Source organism: Sus scrofa, chromosome 14, assembly GCF_000003025.6.
Source record: "Sus scrofa isolate TJ Tabasco breed Duroc chromosome 14, Sscrofa11.1, whole genome shotgun sequence".
NCBI classification, from domain to species: domain Eukaryota; kingdom Metazoa; phylum Chordata; class Mammalia; order Artiodactyla; family Suidae; genus Sus; species Sus scrofa.
This window is the reverse complement of record NC_010456.5, coordinates 11273871-11292681: the sequence shown is the minus strand read 5'-3', so window position 1 is coordinate 11292681 and position 18811 is coordinate 11273871. Positions and strand designations below refer to the sequence as shown.

Sequence of the window (18811 nt, the reverse complement as noted above, 5' to 3'; positions counted from 1 at the left end):
CAGGCCACCCCCTGAAAACCCAGCATTACCTAGCAAGGTCATGACCACTGGTTGAGCTCCTACTATGTGCTAAATGTTCCTTATTTGTCCTTGCCTCGTGCATACTGCCTTATTTATCCTTGACTGATCCCGCAGGAAACAGGAAGGCTCAGAGAGGTTAGGTAATTGGTCCAAGGCCACACAGTGGGTGTCTGAGCTAGACTCAAATTCAGGCTAACTCCTACTCATCACCCATCCTCATCACAACAGACCACTTCCCTTCAGAACCATCAGGGCTTGGCCCATTCTGCCTGAAAAATGCTGGGTCAAGCCTGGCTCTTGCCCTGTAGCCATGACTGCGCCCCCTTCCCAGGCTGCCTATCCCCCCTCCTCTGCAGTGGTCTGCACGCAGGGCTGCTTGGCTTCCCTTTTGGAATCGGAATCCCCAAAGCCCTCCCTTGGTTGGCTCCACAGCCCACAAAGCGTGTCCTTGGCAACATCCCTTGAAACACACTCTCTCCGCCAGGCTGGGTGATGCTAACCAAGCCAGGGCCAAATGCAGTCAGACCTCTCAGCATCCAGCCAGGATAAAGGAGCAGTCACGGGGACCCCACACAGGCCTCCCAAATCCTCCCAACCTCTTGGCTCTCCGAAGAGTAAGCTTCTGACCCACAGGATTGATACCCATCGATGCCCTTCATGGATCCCCATGCCCTCGGGTCCATACAGCTCAGCCTGGCCCTGCGGGCTCATCATGCTCCTGCCATCCTCTAAGCCTGCTCTCCAACCTTACCACTCAACACCTGTCTCTTCTCCCATTCTTTCTCTGCCGGTCAAGCCTTAGGTGTTCCTTAAGGCCAGGGGCAGTGGCCAGCGCCCCTGTGAAGCCCTCGTTCCTGGCTGTGCTCTGGGCCTCACACCCCTCCTGCGTATGGGGTTCACTGCTGGATGGGGAGCTCCTGCGGGGTGGGGTCTGTACTCTGTTCATCCTCACCTCCCTGGCCTCTAGCACTGTCCCAGCTCATCTAAGTACACCAGAGATGCCCTGAAAGGAAAGGGCGGGTGAGTGGATGAGAGACTGCATCCGTGTGAGGTGGTGGGTGAGGGAGAAAGCATTGGGTCTTAATGGCTCCTCCCCAAAGGTAACAGTGATGCTGCTGAAGAAGCTCTCGTTAAGCAAATGGTCCCACCAAACATGGCACTCTGCATCCACCGGGACACTTGTGCCCTCCTCCGAGAAGCTCCCATGACCCTGAGCAGGGCTGTCCCCTTACCCAATTCTCCATATGCTTGGACATCTTGGGATGAAGCACCAGGTCATTCTCAGCAGTGACCATCAGGGCTGGAATCAGGATCTGGGGACCAATAATGGGAAGCAGGAGTGAAGCCTCCACACTTGGGCCCTTTATTTTCATGCCCTGTGGCTTCCTCCACTATTTTTTAAAAAAATTTATTTTTAGGGACACAGCTGTGGCATTTGGAAGTTCCCAGGCTAGGAGTCCAATCAGAGCTGTAGCCACCGTCCTACACCACAGCCACAACAACACGGGATCCGAGCAATGTCTGCAACTTTCACTGCAGCTCACAGCAATGCCAGAGATCCTTAACCCACTGAGGGAGGCCAGGGATCGAACCCGCATCCTCACAGACACTAGCTGGGTTCTTAACCTGCTGAGCCACACTGGGAACTCCAGCTTTCTCCACTATTAACTGCCCCCCAAAGAACCCACAGCACCACTGGGGTCTGGCTCTGTTTCTGTTATGATTTGCATGAAGGGAGCATCACTGTGCCTGAAGATCCAAAATGATGGCCTGATTAAGAAGTACACAAAATTAGGCATAAGATAAGCTACAAGGATATACTGTATAGCATGGGGAAGAGAGTCGATATATTATAATAACCATAAATGGAGTATAATTGTAAAAATTGGAATCACTATATGTACACTTCTAACTTCCATAATAATATTGTGCAGCAACTATACTTCAATAAAAGAAGGAGAAAATGCTGATTAAAAATAATAATAAAATGATGGTGTGAGAGATTAAAAAAATGTGTATCTTGGTCTCCATTCCTGGTTCCTGGCACAGAGCTCCTGAAATCTAAGTTCCTAGGTGAGAAAGAGCTCTAGAAGCATCTCTGGTTCTAATGAGGTGACTGTGGGGGCTCCTGGGTGGGGGCCTGGTCACCTGAAAGACAAAGCCCTGACTAGCAGCTGGGGATGTGTGGCCACCTGTCCCCAAGTCTGGAAGGGGACCGGAAATGGAGTCAATAACTGACAGCGCCCACATGAGGAAGTCTCCATAAAAATCCGCACAATCTGGAGTTCCGTCGTGGCGCAGTGGTTAACGAATCCGACTGGGAACCATGAGGTTTCGGGTTCGGTCCCTGCCCTTGCTCAGTGGGTTAACGATCCGGCGTTGCCGTGAGCTGTGGTGTAGGTTGCAGACGTGGCTCGGATCCCGCGTTGCTGTGGCTCTGGTGTAGGCCAGTGGCTACAGCTCCGATTCGACCCCTAGCCTGGGAACCTCCATATGCCGTGGGAGCGGCCCAAGAAATAGCAAAAAGACAAAAAAAAAAAAATCCGCACAATCTCAGTAGCATGGAGTTCGGAGAGCATCCAGGGTGGTGAACTCATCCACCCAATGGGTGGGGGGTCCCACACCATGAGTCTAGGGGACTGACGCTCATGTGCTGGGGACCCCCCGCCTTCAGGCCTCACCCGATGACTCTTCATCAGGTGGCTCATCTGTGTCCTTTATCAAATCCTTTAATAAACTGGTAAACGTGTTCCTCTGAGTTCTGTGAGCTGCGCTAGCAGGTTAATAGACCCCCAAGTAACAGGGGTGCGGGGACCTGGGATTTACAGTCAACCCACTGGAAGCAGAGAGAACAACCTGGCCTTGGGGTTGGCATCTGAAGCAGAAGCAGCCTTATAAGAGGGAGCCCTTAACTGGCGGGACCTGACACGGTCAGCAGGCAGACAGTGTCAGCATCGAGTTGAACTGCAGGGCAGCGTTGCTGAGAATCGCTTGGTGGTTGGAAAATCCTTCACATTTGGTGACAAGAAGGGTCAGAAAGAAAGCGCTTAGTGTGAAAGGAGAGGAGACACACAGGAGGAAAAGACAGGGCTCTTCTCCTGCGGAGGAACTGAGCTGTGACCCCGCGGGCTGTGTGTGTGCGTGTGTGTCTAAGTAAGAGCATGCCTGTGGTGCACTGGGCATGACTGAGGCTTGGGGAACCAAAAGCTTGGCAAGTGAGGGCTCCATTTACTCCCTTTGCAGACTCAGAGATGGAATCCCGTCTTCCACTTGACAAATGAGGAAACTGAGATGTGGACTGACTCAGGGTGATGCAGCCAGAGGCCAAAGCCCCGTGCGAGAGCAGTAATGCTCCTCCTGTGAAGTAGGGGCTTCAGTCTTATTCCCTCTGGGAGCCACCCTGGGCCACCTGAGCCCTGGGCCGGGGAGGCCCTGATCTGGGCCTTCCAGATCGATGCTGCGGTCACCTGGTAGACCCTGTTCCACCCCCCAAAGCAACCCTCTGCCATCCCAAGAGCGGCATCAGCAAAAGAGGCACGGCAGTGAGGCACTGCCAGAAGCAGCAGGCTGGCCTGTCCACCGCCATCGCGGACCCAGCGGGAGATCAGCTGGGCCCATGGATGCCCCGAGGGTGGCTCGTGGGGGAGGGGAGCAGCACGAACTCACCTTCCTTCCTGAGCCTTTGCAGCCCCACTGCCAGTTCCTTTCCATGTTCCGGTACCAGTTTAGAGGCCCCCTGGGAGGGGCAGATCAGGGAACAAAAAGAGAAAAGCTTTTAGTAGATGCTTATGCTGCAGACCTGCCATCAAGAAGCTCTGCACAGAGCCTGTCTTCCCAGGAGGAGGCAGAGGTTCCTGCAGGGGGAAGAGAACAGAGCCCAGGATCCACGTCTTGTGACTGCCCACCTGCTCACCAGGCTCTATGGAGCCAGCCTGGTGCAGGCACGGGGCGGGCTCAGGGCTGCCAGCCTCTGAAGTGGGCATCGGGGAACACACAGAAGCTGCTCTCCAGGGCTCTCCACTTCCTCCCGGGGCTGTCTGGGGCTCAGCGCTCTCGCTATCCAGGGCCACTCTCCTGCCCCTGGGAACCCACAGACAAGGGACACAGGGACTCCCATGCTTCTTCCTGCTGGGTCATCGGGATGTGACATAAGGTGACTCCTCCTGGACACGTAGGGTGGTCCCAGGGCTGTGCCTGGAACATGCTCCCAAACCTCAGGCACAGTAGGGCTTGGTGTCATCAGGCCCTCAAGGCTCCTACAGTGCAGAGGAGGGCCTGGAAGACCTTGGACAAGCCACCTGCCCTTTGGGGACCACTAATTCTCCATCCAGATCAGATGGCCTCTACACTCCCTTCCAGGGCACATCTATCTCCCAGTCTGAAGCTCTTAAATTGTCACCCACTTTTTTAAAAAGAGGAGAAGCTTAAGGAAGAGTTGCAGCTGTGGTGCAGGAGACATTGGGGTCTAAAGGGCCACCATGGGAGTTCACAGCCAAGGCTGCCACGCCGTGGGCCTGCGGGCTGGGCTGATGAAGGCGGTGCACCTTTTGGGCTCCTTCTGCGCCCCCAGTTCTGAGTGGAAGATGGGGTGTGAAGAGACACAGGCACGGGGAGAGGAGGAGGATGGGGACACAGTGGCCCGCAGTGGCCGTGAAGGACTCAGGAGATTCAAAGATTTGCAGTCTCCAAATATGAGAAGAAACATGCAGCAAAGGGGCTGTTGGAGGGATTCTTAGTGGTTCCAGGGCAGGACCCTGAAGCGCAGCATAAAAACAGACCTGAGAGGAGTTCCCGTTGTGGCACAGAGCGGAAACGAATCCGACTAGGAACCATAAAGTTGTGGGTTCAATCCCCGGCCTTGCTCAGTGGGTTAAGGATCCAGAGTTGCCGTGAGCTGTGGCGTAGGTTGCAGATGTGGCTCAGATCTGGCATTGCCATGGCTGTGGTGCAGGCGGGAGGCTACAGCTCCGATTAGACCCGTAGCCTGGGAACCTCCATATGCCGTGGGTGTGGCCCTAAAAGAAAGAAAGACAAACAAACAAACAAAACCAGACCTAAGAAAAGGAATGAAGTCCTGGCACCAGACCAGGACAGGGACACACCCAGGAACCTGCTGAGTAAAGGGAGGTGGGTGGGGAGGACCACACAGTGCATGCTGCCATTTATAAGAAATGACCAGAACGAGCAGGTCCAGGGAGACGGAAGGCAGATTGGTGATTGCCTGGGACCAGGGGTGGAGGAGAAGTGGGGCTGACTGTGAAAGGCAACAGCTGCTTTGGGGGTGATGAAAACACTCTAAAATGGATTGTAGCGCTGATGGCACAGCTCCGTGAAAGACTATGAACTGATGAATTTACACTTGTAGTGGGTGAAGCCCATGGTAGGTGAGTTAGAGCTCGGTGAAGCTCTTGTACATATACACGAGAGGTCTATAATCCCCCTGCCCCAAGCAGGTATGTGCTTTTTGAGTCTATGGGGGTCTTTGCATTCTTCTGAAGAACTCAGAGCTGTCATCTGATTCTGACAGAAGTCACACCTGAGAAAAGGTTAAAAACGTCTGGTCCCTACACATAAGGGAGAACAAGCTGAATTCTCGAACCTAAGCAGACTGAGTATTGTCAGATACTGAGCCTCTGGACACTGGAGGCATCCAGGCAGAGGCTGGCCAGGCATCCACGGGGACTGAGCTGGAGGGGCCCTGGGTCTCGCCTCGCACCGTGAGAGCAGAACAGCCCCCTCTGCCAACCTTCTCTCCCCCCGTGTTCAGGGCACCACTCTTTACCTGAACCCAGACTTCTTGAACTGCTGCACATAGAACTGGATGTCCTCCTCGGTGACTAGCCTGCTGAGGCTGGGCTCCTCTGGGGTCCCCACAAAAAGTCCTCCTGCGAAAAGCCACTTGTTTCCTCTCCCACCCCCTGTGCCAGGTGTGCTAGTTCTATCGCAGGTGATCCCAGTTGAGGTCAGGCTCCCACCTGCCTCTCCCGCCCCCTCTGAACTGATACTGAAGGGCCTCATGTGCCTTCATATGCTCTTTCTTTCCCACAATGAGCCTGTCTCTTTTCAAGCTCCAGTGCTCTTGCTGTCATTCTGGAGCCCAGGCCACAACTTCTAGGACAAACACCCTCCTCTCCTTCAAAAACTGACAACACCGTCCAAGAGGACACCGTTTACAGTTTCGAGGCCCGATCAGCCTCCAGCCACCCTCTCCCCTAAACCACACCTTCTCTAAACACTTTAACAATCATGTCCCTCTTTAGGTAGCCCCACGGAGATTCTTGAAATTTTCACAAATGCCTGCTCTGATCTTCTTCTTAGTCTAGAAGAAAATCTTGTTTGGCCCTGAGACTGTGGCACTGCCATCATTCCCGTCTATTGGAATGAAATGGACAAGGAAGAGCACACACTATTGCTAGCTGCAGGCTCACGGACCCCCGCATGGTGTCCTTGGCGTGGAATTCTATCTCGTTTTCAGGGAGTACACAGTGTTCCAGGAGTCCCCAGTCTCCGTGAAGGGCAGCTTGTGATGGCTGCTGAAAGCTCAGGGACCAGGGCCTTTGCTAGGGGACAGCCCCACAGGTATTACTGCTGGTGCTTCAATGGGCTGCCTCACCATTTTCAGGCTTTCCAGAGCCTTGGAGGTTCTGGAGCTGGGCATTGCAGACTTTCGGGGCATGTGATCAGGGTGCCTCCCCATGGCCAGCCAACCTTCCCCCCTGGGGCTGGTGATTGGGTTGCTGCTGCCTTGATGCCTCTGAGACACCCGCCCCCCAGCTCTCCTCCATTATTACTGCTCTCTGCCTCCCCAAGAGACTGGGGCTCCCCAGGAGCAATGACTTTGCCTTGTGTGCTTGGATACCTGCCCCTCCTCACACCAAGTGTGCACTTAAAATGTCTGAGGAATGAAGGAATGAATGAGGGGCCATGGGAACAAGTAAAGGGGTGGAGGAGGGAAGGGAGGGTTGTTCCTGGCCAGTGAGAAGAATATGGCCTTTAGAGTCAGAGGAATTTAGGCCCAGCCTGGCCACCTTAGGCAGATTCTGTGACTCTTCTGAAACCCATTTTCCTCACTTGTCAAACAGAGATAATAATGGGAGTTTGGGGGTGGGGGATGTCACCAGGATTATTATCAGTACATTTAAAGGAGGCTAACCAGGGTTTGATGCATACAGTAGGTGCTCAAACAATGGTAGTGATCATCTCTATTAATAAATATAGAAGAGAATGATGACAAAGTCACGGGCCTGGGCCAACTAAGTTCCTATGGGAACCGTGCCACATCCAGAAGCTGGGGTAGGAGGGGGTGGTGAGTGCCAGTCTGCTCCTAGCCCTGGCCCCTCCCTTATATCCAAACTGGTAGGGAGAACAAGGGTCTGCTGTCACAGGATAGGACCGAGCCAGAAGGAGGGAAGGCCAGGGCACTATGATGGGGGAGACCTGGCCGAGAGTCTAGCCTGGTTTCTCTGCCTGAACCAGGTGACCCTGCAGAGGTCAGTTCCTATTCTGGGTCTCAGTCCTAATCCGGGGAGGGTGGGTCTGCCCTGATAGGCTCTGAGATTCCTCCATACTCTTAGTCTTTCAGATCTTGAGCCCAAAACTCGGTAGGGGAAAGGAACCCAAGGCCCCTGTGGTCAGCCCAGGGTCAGGGTGAGAGTGATTCACCAGCAGGGACCTATGTTGACCGAGTTATAGTTCAGGGCTTGCAGGTGGCTGCATCTGTCCACAGTCATCAGATGGAGAAATACTCATTTAATGTCTGCTGCCCTGGCCCTCCTGTCTCCCTCTTCTCCTAAGAATGTCTCTTACCCAATTCACGGACTCTGTTCGTGGTGAGAAAAGTCTGGAAGGAGAAAAGTTAGAAATTACGTCATGGGAGTTCCCATTGTGGCTCAGCAGAAACGAACCCGAGGAGTATCCATGAGGATGCAGGTTCGATCCCTGGACCAGCTCAGTGGGTTAAGGATCCGACATTGCCTTGAGGTGCAGTGGAGGTTGCAGACTTGGCTCAGATCCAGTGTGGCTGTGGCTGTGGTGCAGGCTGGCAGCTGTGGCTCCAATTCAACCCCTAGCCTGTGAACTTCCCTGTGCTGCAGGTGCAGCTGTATAAAGGAAAAAAAAAAAAGAAAGAAATGATGTCATGGGTCAAGCAAAGTAAACATGTAGAAAGAGGTCATTTAAAAATCCCCACCAGTGCTATCAGACTATACAGATATGCTAAAGGCCCAAGGGCACTGGGCAGGTCCTCCACAGTCAGAGCAAAGCAGCTCACAACTACCCTCCAGGCCAAGGCTGCTCCTGGGTGCTTGCAGGTCTTGGCAATACAAGGATTTAGGTGTATCAGCCAGCCAGGACAAGAGATGAGACCCTAGGTCTATGGCAGGTGGGAAATTAAAAATGAAATCCTCCTCACCCTCCACAGGGAATCTGGTCAATCTGGGGTCCTCAGTGAGAGGGTAGACAGAGAAATGTTGAAGGATTTGGTCCTTTCTTTTGGTGCCAAGAGGAAAGCAAAACAAGCTTCCCTGGGAATCCACAGCTACAAGCCTGCCTTCTCCCATGTGTGGGTTTGAATAAACACTCTACAAGATCTAGAAACCCCCACTAAGTGAAGTAAGCAACAAAAATGGAAGTGAGCCTGGACTGGTAATGCCACCAGGATGCCTGGTAGGAGAAGCAAAGGTTAAACCATCCAGGAGGGCCACTTCCTCCATCCCAGCTGAAACAGCTGCAGATGAAGTGCTGCTGAAGGTGAGCCCACAAACCAAAATCACAAAACTCCCTCCTTTTCTCCCTCCCTCTCTTACACACACAAAACCAAACCCCATTGCAAGAGACAGCAGACAGACCAAATAGTAACACAAGACTCTCCAAAAATACCAAATAATGGAACTTGCAGAGAGAGAAAGAGAATGAAAAATGAGTATATTTAAAATAATTAAAGACAAAAGAAGGAACTGAACAGAAAGAACAGAGCAAGATTAAAACGATCAGAAAAATTTGAGAAAGAACCAAATACAGGAGTTCCTGTTGTGGCTCAGTGGTAACGAACCTGACTAGTATCCATGAGAACACAGGTTCAAACCCTGGCCTTGCTCAGAGGCTTAAGGATCCAGCATTAACCGTGAGCTGTGGTGTAGGCCAGCAGCTGAGGCTCCCATTAGATTCCTAGCCTGGGAACTTCCATATGCTGCGGGTGCAGCCCTAAAACAAAAAAACAAAACAAAACAAACCAGAACCAAATACAACTTTCAAAAATTAAAAAAAAAAAAACAAACAAACCTGTTCATTGAAATTAAAAAGAAAACTTCAAATATGGGTTAAACTGCATATCTGACTTGGCTAAAAGACAAGCACCATACAAGAAGGCAGACCTGAGGCTGAATTTTTACAAGCAACAGCAGAAGCTTTTAGAAGAAAATAATGGTCAACCTAGAATCAGATAAACCGTTCTTTAGGATTAAAAGCAAAACGAAGACATTTCCAGGCCCAAAATTAGGAATGTACTGCTATAAGACTCTTAGTGAGAAAACTACAAGAGCAAATCCTTCAGGAGGAAGGAAACGGAACTGAATATAAAAGAGTGAGAGGCCAGAAGTGGTCAGCAGAGAAACTGGCAACAATAGGGAAGTCCAAGCAGGCAGTGACCAGATAAAGCAACACGAGTGACAATGACTTCTAACAGGTAAGGCAGGACTGTTCAAGGGTTCTAGACGCCTGTGGTTGCTCAAGAAAAGGGTTAGAGGCATCCATTAATTCAGGACTTTGAAAAACTACTATGCATATGGAAACGATAAAGGTGATGACGGTAGGATTGCTAAACAGTGACCATTATAATCATTCTTTAAGTTTTCAAGCCCTACTAGTGTGTGACAGTCACACACTATGAACGAGACCTTTCCCCATTAATGAAGGGACCGGTGAGTGGGGTTGAGGTCTCCAACTGCCCTGACTGTGAATGAAGTCAAAGGAAAGAAGGCAAGTCGCTCATTTCCAGACCCTGACATGCCCCAACCTGCCCAGGGAAGCCATCCTTCCCTGTCCTGTTGCCCCCCCTGCCTGCACCCCTCACCTCATCATGTGCTCTGAAGAAGTTTTTGAAAGTCCGATCCAGGTTCTGTTCCAGTTCAGCCTCCGCCACTCCCTGAAACAACCCAGAAGGCAAAATGATGGACTCGGCAGAGATCGCAGACATTAATCTGACTTCTGAAAGCAAGAAGCCCCCAATCTCTGCCCCACCCAGCTCGTGTCATTAGAAATGCATACATCTGCATTTTTATGTCGAAACAGGTCTGTTTGCTTGTTTTAAAAGTTCAAATAATATACCAGATGCTCGCAGTGGTCCCCCACCCAGCCCACACCCGGGAGGTAAATTTATGGATGCTGCTTTCTTTACCTTTTGTCCCCCATCTTTCAAAATTCCTGCAATGAGACTATGTTACTTATAACAATCCCTTTAAGGGAACAGGGAAGGGCTGGAGCAGGAATGGGGAGATTGGGGCTGAAGGGTGGTGAGGAGAGGTGGAGGACGATTCCAAGGATTTTCAGAGGCCAAGGTGGGTTCCATTCCCATCTCATGTTGCCGTGATAACTCTAGAACCAGCTCCTTTGATTTGGGCCTAAGTTGTCTCCCCAAAGACAGGCAGCAAGTTGCTTTGATTCAGTTGCTGGACACACATCTTTTGTGCTCCAAGGTCTTTCTGTCCCATGTTGTTACATTTAACTGTTTAGTCTACGACCGGTTCTTTGGCCATTTCCAGGCCTCTGGATTGTGCACAACTGGACAGTTCTGACTTGAACTTGCTTCATCCCTGAGAGTCCTAACATACAAAACAGAGGTCCTGAGGATGGGGCGAGGGCTGGCTGTAGCCTGAAGTAAAGTGCCGGAGTTACTGTCCTGTCCTGGGGGCTGGGGAAGGGGTTCCTGCCGAAAACCCAGGGTCTGGGTCCCTCCTTTCCCCACCCCCTTCCTTCTTCCCCAAATCCTCTTTCCAGGAGTGGTTCCTGACACTAAGAATAGTGGTGGCCAGAGGCTTTAAGATCCATCGCTGGGGACTTCCCTTCGTGGCTCAGTGGTTAATGAACCCGACTAGGATCCATGAGTACATGGGTTTGATCCCTGGCCTTGTAAGGATCTAGAATTGCCATGAGCTGTGGTGCAGGTGGCAGACACGGCTTGGATCTGGCGTAGCTGTGGCTGTGACGTAGGCTGGTGGCCACAGCTCCGATTGGACCCCTAGCCCGAGAGCCTCCATAAGCTGCAGGTGCGGCCCTAAGATAGCAAAAAAAAAGAAAAAGAAAAAAGATCCACTGTAGATACTAATCTACTGGGTCCATGATTTTTTAGGACACAAAGAAACAATTTTTATCCACTCTTTCTTTTCTGGAACTTGAAAGGCCTTGGACCGGAAAGCAGTTACAGCAACAGTGTCAAAAGCGATAGTCAACTATCCCTGAGGCAGGGACCCAGCAGGGACAACTGCTCTGAAGTGAGAAAGAGCCTTCCCCACGCAGTCCTCCAGGGGACCAGTGTTATGGGAAGACACTGAGCAGGAGCAGGGCAGTGCATCACGGTCTACTGAGGCTCTGTAACTCAGTACCACAGACTGGGTGGCTTATACACACAGGCATTGATTTCTCACAGCTCCACAGGCTGGGAAGTCCTGATCCAAGTCCAAGATAAAGGTGCTGGCAGGTTCATGTCTGGTGAGAACTGTTTCCTGGTTCATAAATGACCATCTTCTCGCTGCGTCCTCACAAGGCAGAAGGAGTCAGCAAACCCTCTGGAGCTGCTTCTTTAAGGGCACTAATCCCTTTCATGAGGGCTCCACCCTCAAGACCTAATCATCTCCCCAAGGGCTCACCTCCTTCCACCATCACATCAGGACCTCAACATCTGAATGGGCTGGGGGTGGGGGGGCAGACACGATTCAGCCTAGAGCACAGGGCCAGCCTGCTTTCTTCTCCTCCTTTCCAGCTGCTCACCTGAATGTACCCAGGTACCAACTGGACTGAGTTGCAGGATGTTTTCCAAATGGGTGCCCCACTTTCTCATCCTCTTGGTTTCATATATTGTAACTTCCACCAAGAACACCTATTTCCCTCAGTTTAGCTTTCAAGAAGCCTCCTGCACCCATCCCAAACACTGCCTTCCCCACAAAGTCCCACCTTCCCCCATCACACAGCTCTGCTCTTCTTGGATCCCACAGAGCCTTCAGTGTCCTCCCATGGACCACCCTGAGAGCAGAGAAGCATCTTGTCATCTTCTCTGGAGCACCTGTAAGGGGTCGGGGAAGGGACAGAGGTTGAATGCCTGTTCCCAGAGGGGAGGGTCCTGGAAGGCAGGTCTGTCAAGTGTTTAGTGGCCAGCAGCACTCAGACCCTGCATGTTTTAAGAGGTCCTAGCACCCTGCACTTCATCCATTCGCAGAGCAGTCATGGGAGCTCCAGATCTATGAGACAGCAGCACTTCGGGAGAGGGGACCTTCATCAGCAGGCAGTGCTGGATCCACAGCATGAGACTATCTGATGAAAGCAATGCTGGTGTGTTAATGACAATCCCCTCGCATTTGTAAGATGTGGCTGTGACGGAGAATCAATCGCTGCCTTCAGCTAGGTGATGAATGCCAAGGCAAGAAATGGCCACGGAAGGCAGCACATTTTAAGTGGTTGATCAATGCCCTGCGTGTCACCATGGGTCCTCATTTTTTATTGAGAACAGCCCCCATCCCAGAAACAGCGACTGTTTATGAGATCAGGATGTGTAGGAATCTTTGCGAGTCCAGAGGTCTAGATGGGCTGCAGTGGTGAAATAGTCCTTCAAAGAGGAAATGAATGTCAAAGGGGTCAGTTAAAAAATCAGAGAGCCCAAAAGTAAATAAGTCTGTCCATCACGTGAAAGTGTATCGGATCCACAGGGGTGATGAGGACAAAGGTGAGGGCCGGAGGGGGCGAAGATAAGAGCATCTGGACTCTGGCTGTGTGCCCCGCTGATACTGTCGGACTCTTTGTAATTTATAAAAGGCGATACCTTATTTTGAAGTCCCACAGGCCAATGACAAGCCTCCTGTCTGTCCAACAGGATAGGGCTCCTCCCTCTGTGCTCGTGATCATAGAATTAAAGGATGAACTTTGGAATCCCACAAACAAGGTTTCAAGCCCTGTTACCAATACTTATTAACTGGGCAACTTGATTTTCCAGAGCCTCAGTTTTCTCATCTATAAAATGGGGGTTTTGTAAGATTTTTAGGAGATAATACCTATTTCTCTTTCTTTCTTTTTTTTCTCTCTCTCTTTCTCTCTCTCTTTCTTTCCTTCCTTCCTTCCTCCCTCTTTCTCTCTCTCTCTCTTCTTTCTTTCTTCCTCCCTCCCTCTCTCTGTCTCTCTCTTTTTTTCTGTCTGTCTGTCTGTCTTTTTAGGGCCACACCTGTGGCATGCTGAAGTTCCCAGGCTAAAGGCTGAATCTCAGCTTTACTACCAGTCTACACCACAGCAACAGCAATGCCCGATCCAAGCCTGGCCTTCAATCCCTAGCAGGGCCAGGGATTGGACCCATGTCCTCATGGATACTAGTCAGGTTCATTACTGCTGAGCCACAACGGGAACTCCAATAATGCCTATTTCTGGCAAAGCCTGATAGATACATAGGAGAGATGCCAATAAATGATGGTTATCATTATTACTATAGCTATAATTAAAGTCACCTAATTGCATCAGAATTATCTATTTTGGGGAGTTCCCTGGTGGCTTGGTGAGTTAAGGGCCCAGTGTTGTCACTGCTCTGGCACGGGTTCAATCCTTGGCCCCAGAACTTCCTCATGCCATGGGCGTGGCCAAAAAAAGAGAGAAAGAAAAATAATTGTCTCTTTTTGGATCTGGTCCCCTTGATAGCCTGTGAATTTCTTAGGGACACACACTATATCTTATTCACATTTTTATTCCCACTGCGATAGCCTGATGATAGTAGGCACCCAACAAAGGCTAGAAGGATGGGAAGAAGAGAAGGAAAAAAAAAAGGGGGGAAAATGTGTGATAAAGTCTTAAGTGGGAGTGTCTTCAAAATGACCACATGGATTGTGGCTTTTATTTTTCTAGCCTCCACTGTAAGCTCATATTCACCAGAAATGTATGAAAAAATTCATATTTCATGACAGGACAAGACAAATTTAAACAGAGAAAAAATGTTCTCTGCCTTTGGGCCTCCTCTCGCCCCCACCTCCTCCTGGACTGCTCTGCTGTGTGTACCTGCACTAACGCACTGACCACACCTCCCCGTCGGCAGAAATACCTGCTCAACCATAAAGAGCGATAATTCCCTCGCGTCAACAAGACAGCTCCTCGAAAGATAATATTCCTTCTAGATCTTATAAGGGGCACAATGACACTTAGATCTGGATTTTGCAAAGCGCCAATAACACCTCGTTTAACGTACAGCCCCCTGTTGGTGGAAATCTGCCGCCCGAGGAAAATACTCCACCACCTCAAGAAGTCTTGAATTGACAGGTGGGTGGGGAGGGAAGGTGTTAAGGGCCTATATAACCTCTGGGTTCAGTGGGCCAGGTACCCCCTCCCCAGCAGCCGGGTTACAGGTGTGCTGACACAGGTGGGAGATCTGATTCCCAGGATCCCCAAACCTGATCTTCCCTTCACCCCCCACAACTTATATTCTGCTCAATGGCAGAAGAGGACACAAGGAAGGAGACTGTGTTCGGTCCAGACTTTTCAGGGCGTAGAGTGCTGGCAGGGGTGGTGTTTTTGGTCACCTCATCTGTGGGAAGCTTCCCACAGATGGCATTTTTGTTATTTCCATAGGTCTGCTTCAGAAGCTCTTCTTCGGGTCTGTTGTGTCATTGCTAAGACAATGGGGACAGCCACTTAAATCACAGCTCCTGCAAAGCACGAGCTCAGGCAGCGCCACCCTCTCCAGCTCACACCACAAGACACTTCTCCCAGGAAGACAGCATGTACCCTTTAATCATCAGGTTGGGGCCGGCAACGCCGCTTCACATTCTGTCTACCTCGATAACAATGACTTGAATTCCTCTGACGGTGGGGCAGAGCTCTCTCAAAATAGGCCAGAAATAATTTGAAAAGATACATGTACCTCAGTGTTCATTGCAGCACTATGCACAATAGCCTAGATATGGAAACAACCTAAATGTCTGTCAACAAATGAATGCCTAAAGATGTGGTACATATATACAGTGGAATATTACTCTGCCATAGCAAGAATGCAAGTTAGTCCATTTGTAGCCTTTTTTGGTATGCCACATCTAAGTGCTATCATGCAATGTTTGTCTTTCTCTGTCTGACTTCACTCAGTATGATAATCTCTAGGTCCATCCATGTCGTGCAGATGTCAAATGGAGAAATAAAGAGGAAGCAGTGTTGGGGGTGGTTGAGCGCAGGTTTAACAGGATACACCAGGCGTGTTCTGATTTGGGGGCAAAGGGGCTCTGAGATGTCCCCAGGCTAAACAAGGACCTACAAATCCTAAGATTTACGAAAGGGAACAGGTCATGATGAAATTATCCAGCTGATTCTGTTTGTCTTTGCTGCTCAGAGTCACCTCCTCCTCCTCTGTTTCTTACTACACAAACGCAAAGCCTAGCATCCCCTCTCTGACAAGGAAGGAAAAACATAGCTTTTTCGTGTGTGTGTCTTTTTAGGGTCGCATCCACAGCATACGGAGGTTCCCAGGCTAGGGGTCTAATCAGAGCTATAGCCGCTGGCCTACACCACAGCCACAGCAATGTGGGATCCGAGCCATGTCTAAGACCTACACCACAGCTCACGGTAACACCGGATCCTTAACCCACTAAATGAGGCCAGGGATCGAACCTGCGTCCTCATGAATGCCAGTCAGATTTGTTTCCGCTGAGTCACGACAGGAACTCCGAAAAACATAGCTTTTGATTTGAACTTCCACCAGACGGCAAATTCACAGGCCAGGACAGTAAACGTTGGCTAAAGGTTCAAAGAGCTTGGGAAGCTGGATCGAAACCTGGCGTTGGTCTAAGTTAGCGTTGGTCTAAGCCGCACCCTGAGCTGCTCAGCAAACGAGCAAGAGGTGGGAGGGCTGGGGGCAGGAGTCTGGACCCCTAAGCTCATGGGTGCCACCTCCTGGCTGGAGAATGGTGGGGACTGCGGTGGGAGGAGGGATGGAAAGAAGGGACACCCAGCACCCACCCCTGATTCAAGGAGTGGCTCTATATATTATGTTTTCTTTATTGGCCTGAATTCAGCTGAAGTTTAAAGCTGTCACCAATGCGAAAAATACACTGAGGGCCAGAGACAGGAAGGGGTTGGCCGGTTTGCTTCCTCATCAAGGAGCTCCTCCCCACAGAATGGTTTCTCCTTAAGACCCAGCTCGGTGCCCATCCAGACCAGCCCCAGCTGCTGGATTCCCCCAAGCCAGTTCCTGGGGGCCTTTTAGTGGCCAGGTCACTAATCTGAGTAACAGACATTTCCCTGCCAAGAGGCTTTGTTCCTAAGAACAAAACCATCCTCAATAGAACAATAAAGGTACTGATTTTTCCGCAATGACTCTAACAACCTTTGAAATGAAAATCCTTACTCTATTAGGGCTGCAATTAGTAAGCATCCTCCCCTGAGGTCACCCCTTCCATTGAGACCTTGAGCTTATCTGGGTTTTGCTGCCTCACCGCCACCCCCCAACCCCTAGCTTCGATGCTCAGCACACAGATAAAGTCCAAACTCCCTCCAAGTGTGGCTTAAGAGGAGGCATGTGGGCTCTGAAGTCAAATAAGATTCAGTCAACAACCTGACCCAGTCACGTACCTGGTCTGGGCGAGTGAGTGGGGCTCCCAGAGCCTCAGCTTGCTCAGCTAACAGATGGGAGAGCACGCCAGGTGCTGCTGTGGACAGAACCACCAGGCCCACCGGCTGCAACCCAAGCCTCCATCAAAGAATGAAGAGATGAACAAAACGGGCTCTACACACCCATGGCATGTGATTTAATCACCACGAGCTACGTCCTGGATGAATCCTGAGCGTACTCTGCTAAGTGAAATACGCCAGACACGAAAGACACATGCTGTATGATTCCACTTATATGAGGTCCTAGAGGAGTCAGATTCATCAAGACAGAATGTAGAACGGGGGGCTGTTGGGGAGGGGCAGGGGGATGGGGAGTCAACATTTGGGAGCAGAGTTTCAGCTCCGCAAGCAGCTATGAGTCTTCTTATGAATGTCCGAGTCAAAAGGATAAGAAAGAGACAACGGAAGAAAGATGTGGAAGAGAGGGCACACAGCCCCACACTCACCCCCCTCCCCCGCCCCCGGCTGCGCCCAAGGGTGAAGCCCCCAGCAGTGGGGCTAGAGTGTCAAAGCCTACTGTGGCCCATCCACAGGGTGTGGGGGTCGGGCTGGGGAGAAGGCAGAGACAAGAGAAGTGACTCTGGGGCACTCAGGTGTCAGAGGTGAAGGCAGAGCCCAGTGGGCGGGGTCATCTGGGCACACGGAGAGCAGTGGGAGGGGCTTGGGTTTGGGGGGAGAGGGGACCAAGCAGAGCCAGAGACCAAGAGAGGGTCAGATAAGAGGTGAGAGCGAGCCAGACATCAGAGTCACAGTTGTGCGGGGCTGTCTCCTTCCTAATGCCTAAAGGCCGCCGCACCTGCCACTTAAGAACCTAGAACCGGAGTTCCTGTAGTGGCTTAGTGGTTAACGAATCCGGCTAGAAACCATGAGGTTTCAGGTTTGATCCCTGGCCTCGATCAGTGGGTTAAGGATCTGGCATTGCTGTGAGCTGTGGTATAGGTCGCAGACACGGCTCGGATCCAGTGTTGCTGTGGCTGTGGTGTAGGCTGGGGGCTACAGCTCCGATTAGACCCCTAGCCTGGGAACCTCCACATGCCTCGGGTGTGGCCCTAGAAAAGACAAAAAAAAAAAAAAAAAAAGAACCTAGAACCTAGGCAGCACCAGAAGCTTCTCCAGCCTGAGATGCACTGAGTAACACAGACACCTGAAGACAGATGACAGGCAGGACATCCCATTAGTTTGGGATGCTGACTTCTGGTGCAGCTGAAAGAATTTACACCCTGGGATGGGGTACCGAAACTATAATGATGCACTACTGCTTCCGACGTCGACTACAAACAGAAGCTGCTTCCCAGGCTTTTTGCACAAGAAAATCTCCCTTTCTGTCTCACGTGCCCAGGTCTCATTCCACACAGATCAGTTTATCACAGCCCCCACCTCCACCCTCAGAGTCCCCACTGTTACCAGCTGAACTGTGTCCCCCAAATTCCTAAAATGGCCTGAGCCCTAGCTCCTCAGAATGTGACTGTATTTGGAGAAAAGGTCTTTGAAGGTCATTAAAATCGAATGAGGTCATGATGGTGGGCCTGATCCAAAGTGGCTGGTGTCCAAGAAAGAGGGTATTTCGACAGACACACGCACGCAGTGAAGACACAGTGAGAAAAGGCCATCTAGAAACCAAGCAGAGTGGCTTTAGAAGAAACCGACTGTGTAGACACCTTGACCTTGGACTTCTGGCCTCTAGGCCAGTGAGATAATGCATTTTGTAGTTTAAGGCCCCCCATCTATGTCACTTTCTTATGGCAGCCCTAGCTAATATACCATCGAAATCATCTTTACCCCGTCGAGATCAAGGTTCTCAAACTAATTAAAGATACTGTGACTCAGTTCCAGCCAAAGGAAGCTCATGGCTTCCCACACTCTGAGCTGTGGCAGTGGTGTCCTGGCCTCAGTGGAAAGTGTGACACCTGAGCATCTTTTCATGAGGTTGCTGGAGGTTTCTGGTCAGGTTACT

At 50.9% G+C, this 18811-nt stretch overlaps 1 protein-coding gene across 1 annotated transcript in view; it reads right to left on the bottom strand.

The window, feature by feature from the left end:
* The window catches only part of EPHX2 (epoxide hydrolase 2), a 75894-nt gene that overhangs the window by 337 nt on the left and 56746 nt on the right, over positions 1-18811 (bottom strand). Inside the window, 5 exon segments of the mRNA NM_001001641.1 lie at positions 1254-1334; positions 3688-3757; positions 5804-5906; positions 7828-7861; positions 10091-10162. Coding sequence (NP_001001641.1) covers positions 1254-1334; positions 3688-3757; positions 5804-5906; positions 7828-7861; positions 10091-10162 — 360 coding nt within the window.